Source organism: Helianthus annuus, chromosome 1 (genome assembly GCF_002127325.2).
Source record: "Helianthus annuus cultivar XRQ/B chromosome 1, HanXRQr2.0-SUNRISE, whole genome shotgun sequence".
Taxonomy (NCBI): Eukaryota; Viridiplantae; Streptophyta; class Magnoliopsida; order Asterales; family Asteraceae; genus Helianthus; species Helianthus annuus.
The window spans coordinates 138,312,604-138,322,122 of NC_035433.2; the positions used below are offsets into that span (position 1 = coordinate 138,312,604).

General features: G+C 36.5%; 1 protein-coding gene across 1 annotated transcript; it reads left to right on the forward strand.

Moving 5' to 3' along the window:
* Positions 1–446: 446 nt before the first annotated feature.
* Positions 447–6,678, forward strand: LOC110880330 (universal stress protein A-like protein). The gene is made up of 4 exons (XM_022128928.2): positions 447–768; positions 1,094–1,197; positions 6,263–6,381; positions 6,451–6,678. Exons 1-4 carry the CDS (start codon positions 480–482, stop codon positions 6,530–6,532), a joined length of 594 nt encoding a protein of 197 aa, XP_021984620.1. The 5' UTR covers positions 447–479; the 3' UTR covers positions 6,533–6,678.
* Positions 6,679–9,519: the final 2,841 nt, after the last annotated feature.

The window sequence follows — 9,519 nt, forward strand, 5'->3', positions numbered from 1 at the left end:
GTAAAGTTAATTAATTGGGCCTAATTTTAATGTATAAATAATTTGTTTAGCATGTAAAAGGTTGAGAAAAAAAAAATAAGAGTGTCACTCGTAAAAATACAATAGTGTTGGTCGTAAAAAAAATATTGGTGTCACTTAAAATAAACAACTATTACGCATTACACATGATATGTGTAAAATATTGAATTTTTAATAGTTTGGACATCATTAATTTAGATTTTAAGAGTTCAGTCCAGTCCTTATTAAATTTTCGTTCAAGCTTCGTCACAAGATTTCCATTAACCGATAATAACAAAATACATGTTTTCATTTTGTTCATAGCGAACTTACCACGTAAGAATACAAGAGTGCCACGTGTACATCTATTTGCCACGTACACTAACACGTATTATCCATAATTCCATATAAAAATAAGAGAAAACGATAAATAATAGCTTTAGTTTTTCATCCCATCAACTCATCAAGCAATTCAAATTTAAATGGAAGAAGAGATAACCGGAGAGACAAGTGACGGCGTAGGGCAGCAATACACGGCGGAGCAGCCGCCGTTGGTGGTGGAAGGACGACGAAAAAAGAAGCTGAAGGTGATGGTAGCACTAGACGAGAGTGACGTGAGTTTATACGCGTTAAAGTGGACCCTTCAAAACCTCTTCAAGAACCCAACCGGTGAACATGTCCGGGCGGTGGAACCCGACCCAGAACAAGGGATGGTGACCGTGGTTCATGTGGTGCAACCTTTCGAGCTTTACACGTTCCCTGCCGAACCTTGTTTGTATTCTTTTCAAAAAGCTCGCAACTCGCAGCTCGGCTCGTAGCTTGCTCGAAAAAAACTAGCTAAAAAAAGTTGATTTGTAACGATCTGAGCCGAGCCAGCTCATTTTGTAACCGAGATCGAGCTAGGCTCGGCTCGTTGGCTCGTTCTTAGGCTCGTTTAATACGAGCTCTAGCTGAGCCAAACTTCCTTGTTTAATTTCGAGCTTGAGCTCGAACCCACGCGGCCTCGACTCGTTTAGACCCCTATTTACAGTTTTAGTCCTCTTTATGTTTTGTTTTTGATCAAAATACCCCCCTTGTGGTTTTGAAAACCATGCAGCAATGTATGCGTCAGCGGCTATGGTGGAATCAGTGAGGAAAGCACAACAGCAAAATGCTGAACAACTTCTTTCTCGTGCGTTTCAACTTTGCAAGGAAACGAAGGTATATATGAGCTTAATATAATATATCCCTATGTTCAAACTGGTTACCGGTTGCCAGCAGAGTCGTCTCTGAGGATTTAAGTGCTCGGCCAAGCCCGAGCTGAATAAAGGGGTCTTTTAACGAATTATATATAAACTATATTTTTAAACGACGGTTAGCGTTGTAGTAATATATATATGGCAAAAATATGGGGTTGCTAAATTCAATGGTTTCCAAGTTGTCAAATAACTTCAACTACATATAAGGTTCATCATCAAATCTTTAGTTCTTAGTTTTTTTTTTTTTAACTTTTTAATATTATCAATTATAGTAGGTAAATGTTTAAATAATGAATATGGACCAAAATAAGACTATAATGAGCTCAATATGTGAGTAAAATTATTTAGATGTGATAAGTTGTAAAATTAGATTTTTAATGAGGGTGTAATTTAATATATATTAAAACTAAATGTCGGTGGTTGTGTACTCACAGCCACCTCCCTCATTCTTATATATAAATTGTTTGTGAAAAAGCAAACAAAAGAGGACTGTGCTATAGTGGTTTGGCGCATTAGTAATGATTAGAGGTCAGGTGTTCGACCTTTGACATGCTCTTTTTTTAGTATTACAATTACGATCAGTAAAGAAAAATCCATGCTTTTCTTAGTAAGTCTCATATACATTTTCGTTCAACAAAAAATTGTTATGTCATTAATAAAAATTCACACTTTTTAATTTTCTCTCAAGTTTCAATATTAATATTTACACCCCTTTTAATTGTTAAAAATTTTGTAAAATGTTATTTTAACTATCTTGAGTTTTTAATGTTTATTCCTCATACTTTCATTCTTCAACTTAAAATAAAAAACTATTTTCTTATGTGCTTACTTTTATATACATGTATGTATAAATTAAAGTTGGTTTACATTTCGACATCATTTTCTTTTTTAATGACTAGGGTCAAATATATTACGTTTCCATACCTATTGTATGTTTTCAGTTGTTCTATGTTTTGACGTAAATTTTGTTCGAAAACGAGTCATGTTAAATATAATTCATTTTCATTTGACGGTATAAATTCGAGTTACATTATGTTTTGACGCCGCCGCAACGCGCGGCGGGTACAATTCATATATGATAATAATGAAACAGAATAAACAGTAATCATTTATTATTAAATTAAATTTAGAATTATAATAATTTAAAATTAGAATTAAGAGATGAGTAAATGGTATTGGGTGTAGGTACTGATCTCAAATTTACCAAACCGGTGTATTTTCGGTACCGGTTCTGCACAGGTATTCACCGGTTTTTACCCTCAAATACCGGTGCCGTACCAGTATCGACCGGTATCGAAACGTACCATAATGAATAGTAGTGATTTATTATTAAATTAAATTAGAATTAGAATTATTTAAATTAAGAGATGAGCAAATGGTATCGGGTACCTATGTACCGGTCTCAAATTTACCAAACCGGTGTATTTTCGGTACCGGTTCTGCACAGGTATTCACCGGTTTTTACCCTCAAATACCGGTGCCGTACCAGTACCGACCGGTACCGAACCGTACCATACTAGGTATATTCGGTACCGGTACCCACTTTTGGGAATTTTGGTAACGGTATTTTCGGTACCGGTTGGTACCGAGCTCATCAAATCCTGTAGCAACGTAGCAATGCAAGTAATTGCACCGTTTAGATTACTTTTCATACACACAGTAAGTAAACTGTATTTCGTTTGAATGGGGTTTTATATACACAATAACTTATTTTGCTTAGTTTTTTGATTTTTTTTTTCTGTAATGAATGAATTGTAGCATGTAAAATTAACTTGAATATTTAGAATATTGATGAGCAAATTGTATCAAATCCTGTAAACGAACCGGTATCGTATCGGTACCAAATTTAATATACCAAATCATTTTCGGTACCAATTTGGTACCCACCTTTTGGCGTTTTCAGAATCGTTACTTTAGGTTCGACACCGGTCTAGCACCATACCTGTATTTATTAATTTTTACCTTCAAATACCATACCGTATTGTACCGAGAATTTTCGGTGCCGGTACCTAATTTCGATGATTTTCCAGATCGGTACTTTCGCTTCCGTTACCGGTACCGAGCTCATCCATATTTTAACGTGTTAGCACCATAATAACTGAACTGAAAACAACCGAATTTCCAACGTGTAGGACGTGTGGGTCCTATTATTATATAGTAGGTTATTTAAAATCGTTTTTTTATGACGGAGTGATTATCCTTACCACATAATTTTATTTATGTTTTAATATTCGGTATCTGTTTGCCGTTGCTGACACGTCTTTTGTAGTCATTGGGTCCCACCGCAACGCGCGGGAGGAAAAAAACTAGTTACTAGTAAATTACATTAAATAGAAGTTTGGATATGGATCAAAATAAACTAATGGACCTAATATGATATAGGATTTTAGATATGGATAATAATAATAAAATTATTTGGGCCAAATAACTTGTGAGATTATTTTTTATATTGATGGTCAATAAATTTTTCACTTTTATATTTTTAAATATAATATGTGTGTATATTTATACATACGATAAAAAAGTTGGACGCCCAAAAAAAAATTGAGCCTCGTTCGGTGTGGCTCACTCACCCCTAGGCCGACCCTGGTTATCAGTTTCGTTTTACGGATATATTTGTCCTTAGACCGAAAGTAGGCAATAGTATTTCAAGGGATATTACAATATGCAAGCTAAATTGATCTCTTGTAGTTTGTCGCTAAGGCTAAAGCAAATATCCAAGGTGCCATTATTTATGCATTTGAAAGCAAACGATTTCGGTTTGTTAAACGGTTTGGTTTTACTTTAGAATAATCAAAACGTTTTGGTTCACTGTCTCTTTTATATTGATGGTCAATAAATTTTTCAGTTTTATATTTTTAAATATAATATGTGTATATATTTATACATACGATAAAAAAGTTGGACGCTAAAAAAATTGAGCCTCGTTCGATGTGGCTCACTCACACCTAGGCCGACCCTGGTTATCAGTTTCGTTTTACGAATAGATTTGCCCTTAGACCGAAAGCAGGCGGAAGAGACGTCACACGACTCTACCAGATCCCCAGCTTGATTTACTTGAAGCAGGAGCCACCGGTCTGGCCTAGAATCTTCTCCACTCCAACTTCCACAGTACCCACTCGACCTTATAGTCCAGTATTTCTCCCACATGCAACTTGCATGAGGAAACAACACTAGACTGTGGGGATTTGAAGGGGTATGGTCCCAGATCTCGCACTAACATGGCCGCCAGTGACCATTACCCTTATAAAAAACCCCACCGGCAAGAACTTATATGTGTCCGTGCGGGCACGTGCGAATACAGCGGTCGAATCCAATCTGTCAAGTGATGGGAATACTTACCTTGTGTATGAAAATGGGTGTTACACATAGCGATGCGGCTTAGCACCGCATCCTAGGAACATTTTCGTCATGACAAGGGATCTAGGTAACAGCAACAGTCACCACAAGTGGCGATGCGACCTAGCACCGCATCCCGCACGTGTCTTGACCAGGGCAAGGACGTGGAAACAACAACAGTTACCGCGAGCAGCGATGCGGCCCAGCACTGCATCCTGCCCACGAGGCAAGTGGGACTGACACCACAGATCAAGTGGCGCCAATGACAGTTGCCTGTCAGCCCACACGTAAGCAACAGATTGACACCACAGTAGGACGTGGCTTCACCTCCATGACCGACAAGCCTGACACACCTGCATAAGGGCTGCGTGTTGTCAGTCTAGCCACTCAATTACCCTCCTTCACTCCTCGGTTATAAATACCCATCCCGGACCAGGTTTGAGGTATCTCTTATCAACTCTCTCACTACTACTACTATCACACACTTTGCTTCTCAAGCAAATTACTGATTCTCACGCCGGAGAGTGGTTACGAGTCACGGTGTGTTTTCCTGGTGCAGGAGAGAGATCAGCGGACGATCCAGCCACCGATCCTTGGAAAGAAGGGATTAACCCTACTTAACGAGACCAGTGAATTAACCTCTCTTGGTTAACCACTGTTTCATCAGCAGGCAATAGTATTTCAAGGGATATTACAATATGCAAGCTAAATTGATCTCTTGTAGTTTGTCGCTATGGCTAGAGCAAATATCCAAAGTGCCATTATTTATGCATTTGAAAGCAAACGAAATCGGTTTGTTTTTACTTTAGAATAATCAAAACGTTTTGGCTCACTGTCTAACCTCCCAATAATATTATGAGTAAATGAGGCTCTTGCTATGTTTATAAGACAACAAGTAAAGTTGTTATAATTTTTGTTTTGCCTATAAATTAGGTTACAATATAAATGAGGGTTTTATTATGTATATAAGAAAACTATTAAGGTTACAAGTATAATATTTTATAAAGGGTTATTGGATTTTATCACCATAAACTATTGGCTATTGGCCGCCCCCCCCCAACTAACACTTTGACGGCCGCCACCCCCAACTTAACACTTAATGTGTTCTTTCACCATGTCGTTAACTAATCACTAACTTTTGATCATGTTACTATACTTTTGGGGATGTCCTAAGATCCCTAAAACATTCCTAAGATCCCTATGACACCCCCAAAGGTATAGTAACAGGATCAAAAGTTAGTGATCAGTTAACGATGTGGTGACAGAACATACTAAGTGTTAAGTTGGGGGTGACGGGCGTCAAACTGATAGTTGGGGGTGGCAGCGGCCAATAGCTAATAGTTGGGGGTGATAAAATCCAATAACCCTTTTATAAATAAGGCTAAATTTCCACAAGTAACAGATTAATAACCAAAGCACTAGGTGGCGTCCATTCTCACGTGGTTCCGGGTTCAAGTTTCTTGGTGAACATTAGTATGGATATGGTAGTAGATTTAGATAGTGTCTGAGGTAGACGGTTTAAAAAAACATATTAATTAATGATATGTTGGTGTTTGATAACTATATATTTTATTAATTCGTGTATTTCCCTTTATATATAGTGATTCCTTTTTAACCTAACCTACACCTTTTTTTTTTTACTAAAATGGATTTGAATACCTATATGAAACCCTGATCTACATATGTAGGTAAAATCAGAAACTTTGATTTTGCAAGGGAATCCTAAAGAGATGATTTGTCAAGCAGTGGTGGAAATGCATTTTGATCTTCTTGTCTTGGGTAGTCGCGGCCTGGGTGCAATCAAAAGGTAATTCTCTTGTAACTTAAACGGGTCGTCAAACTGCAAGATCAATACGTATTGAGTTTCATCGCGCAGGGCTTTGTTAGGAAGTATAAGTGACTTTTGTGCTCATCAATCGAGGTGTCCGATACTCATAGTGAAGCCTCCCAACAAGTAATGATTTACATTTACTAGATTCGACTTGTAAAATATAGTATCGTTGTGCAAGTTGTGACATATGATGGTATGTATTAGTGTATGTAAGTAGTGATATGTGATACTAGTAATGAAGGATAAAATCATGAAATAATGCAAGGATTAAATAATATATTATTGTTATTATATTTTAATTGTTTAAAATATGATTGGATTATTTAAACTAGTTGTTTTATAATTGTCTTTTAGATTATACCATGTTTATGTTTTTCAAATTTTAAAAATTTTAAACTACTTTTTCTTAGGGGTTGGTGCCAAATTTTATGTGGGTTATTTATTCGTTTTTAAATTTTCATGTGGTTAGTGTTAATTTTCATGGGGTCGTTTAGGATTTTAACGTATATATAACACTAAAAATACAAATTTCGTGCGGTCGACCTTCGTTGCTAAACCACAGGTCCACCCTAATAGTAGAAACAAGTATACTTGATAGTAATATTTAGGTAGCCACATATAAATTTTCACGAGGTTAGTGTCAAATTTTCATGGGGTCGTTTAGGATTTTAACGTATATATAACACTAAAAATACAAATTTCGCGCGGTCGACCTTCGTGGCTAAACTACGGTCCACGTGCACCCTAATGGTAGAAACAAGTATACTTGATAGTAATATTTAGGTATCCTCATAACACCGCAAAACCCGTCGTCCTTGCTTGAAATTGGTCACAACTAAATGTATCCACTTCAAATGGCCTTCTGCCCAAATTTCCGCAACTAAGGTCCTTTGTATTGACATACATTGATTTTCTTAATGTTTATATTTCATATATCCAAGGGTTTGACGTTTTCCAAATTCTAGTGATGAAGTTTGCTTGCTTAGTGCAAATATTTGACATAAACTAACTAATTTTGTCAAGTAGCCAAGTAAGATCAACCCGAGTGTTTCATACCCATTATGGTAAATGTTGGAGGTGCTGCGGGGTTGTGTTACTTTGATTCTTGGAAGCTACTTGGATGTTCATGCACAAGTCCACAAGTGAGGTAGTGGAACTAGTTTGGAAAGCCAAGGCTCCCCCGGTTTACACTTCTACCAAAGCACAACTTAATTCATATTGAAGATGGTGAATCTTAGATTATTTTAACACTTGGGACATGCAAAATTTAAAAGAGTTTTTGAACATGTTTCTTGGTGGAAATCAACCACAACACAAACTCACAACTATGAGCTTAGTTGCGATCTTGGTGAGTACAAGATTTCACCAAGTTCTAGTGAAGAAATGTAAGTTATAAGAACATAAATGAAAGCATAATTTTATCTTTATTTTGGACCTCAAATATGGTGGGGTTTCACCTTAGATTGCCATGAGAAACTTGTGAAAACTTTCCTAAAGGTTATCCAAGTAGAATGAAAGAAGAAAACATGAATAAATAAGAAGAGAAATGAGCAAAAGCTCACTTAGAATGCTTGCAACTTTATGCCAAGTCTTGCAAATTAGAGAGCAAACAAGAAGATTTGGAAGTGATTTAAGTGTTTGGAAAGTGTTTAGGAGTGTATGGAGGCTTCTATTTATAATGAGATTGATTAGGGTTGTTAAATGAGTTAGGAGGTGATTGGAGGTGAAAAAGGTGACAAAAATGGACCACCCGCGAGGTGGCAGCGTTTTGCTGCGGATTGACCTCTCCCGTGTGTCGCTGGAGATACCCTAGTATCTATCACGTGGCGCTAGGGAGTGCTTTCTGAAAATGTCCATTTTGGCCCCCGAACTTTGTAATTATAATATTTTATGCCGTAAACTTGCATTTTAGCCCGTTTTTAGGTATCCAAAGTGTAATAAAGTATAGTATGAGTGTACGCATGTATGATTAACATACCCAAGTGTTTCGAGTCTCGATCTATGCGTTTAAAGATCTATTCGACGTGTGATTGCAGATAACACAAGTATGTAACAAGTATATGTATAAAAATGAATTTCTATTATGATCAAAGCCTCGTATTACAAGATTGGAAAGGAATTACGCATACGATACGATTACAAGTTTTCAAAAATAGAAATACGATTACAACTTTCTAAATAAGGAAAGTACAAAAATGCGAAGCGTTACAGGGTATTGGGCAGGAAAACAATACCTGGTGTACTGCTTTCCAGGTCGGGTATTAGAAAACCCTATACGGGTCTGCAAAAAACTCGATGTTGTGGCTTTTTTATTTCATATTTTTTGAATTTTTATGTTTCCAACTTCAATTTTGGGTTTATAAACTTTAATACTTGCAACTAAAAACTTCAAATATATTAGAAATTTAGAAATATTACAAAATTACATATCATAAAATTGCAAACATAATCGGGTATTAAAAAACCTTTGTGGGTATTAAAAAAACCCGGGTACGGGTATTAACAAAACACGTGTATAGATAAAACCTGGGTATAAATCGGGTTGAAAAAAACCTGGGTTCGGGTTCAAGTTCAGGTTCTCACAACAAATACCATACCCGGACACCACCCTACGAGTAGGTTCGGGTTTACAATACTGGGTTTTTATAAAACTTAGGTCCAAGGTTTTTTTTTCGGTTTCGAGTCCGGGTTTTGGTTTTTGTGCACCTCTAATTAATTGTGCCTAATTTTTTAAGTATAAATAATTTGTTTAGTATGTAAAAGGTTAAGAAAAAAACAATCGTGTAACTTGTAAAAAGCCAATGATGGCTGTCGTAAAGAAGAACGGTGTCGCTTATAATAAACAATCAAGTCGCTCAGAATATTTCTATTATGTGAATTTCGATAGTGTGGTAGGAAACCGTTCTTCGTATGTTGGCTCCGCAATGAGTCTCAATCAAAGTGCACGTAGTTTCGTGACTTCCCTTAAATTATTAATCGATAATAACAAAATACACCTTCTCATTTTGTTCATAACGAACATTCCACATAAGAATACAAGGGTGCCACGTGCACATCTGTTTGCCACGTACACTAACACATAACATCCATAACTCCACATGTAAGTAATATGAT

Bases quoted from the DNA above. Each gene is read 5' to 3' on its own strand.
- LOC110880330 (XM_022128928.2), top strand. From the start codon at position 480: ATGGAAGAAGAGATAACCGGAGAGACAAGTGACGGCGTAGGGCAGCAA. The intron at 1,198-6,262 runs GTATATATGAGC...CTACATATGTAG, and splicing joins AACTTTGCAAGGAAACGAAG to GTAAAATCAGAAACTTTGAT. The intron at 6,382-6,450 runs GTAATTCTCTTG...TTCATCGCGCAG, and splicing joins GGCCTGGGTGCAATCAAAAG to GGCTTTGTTAGGAAGTATAA.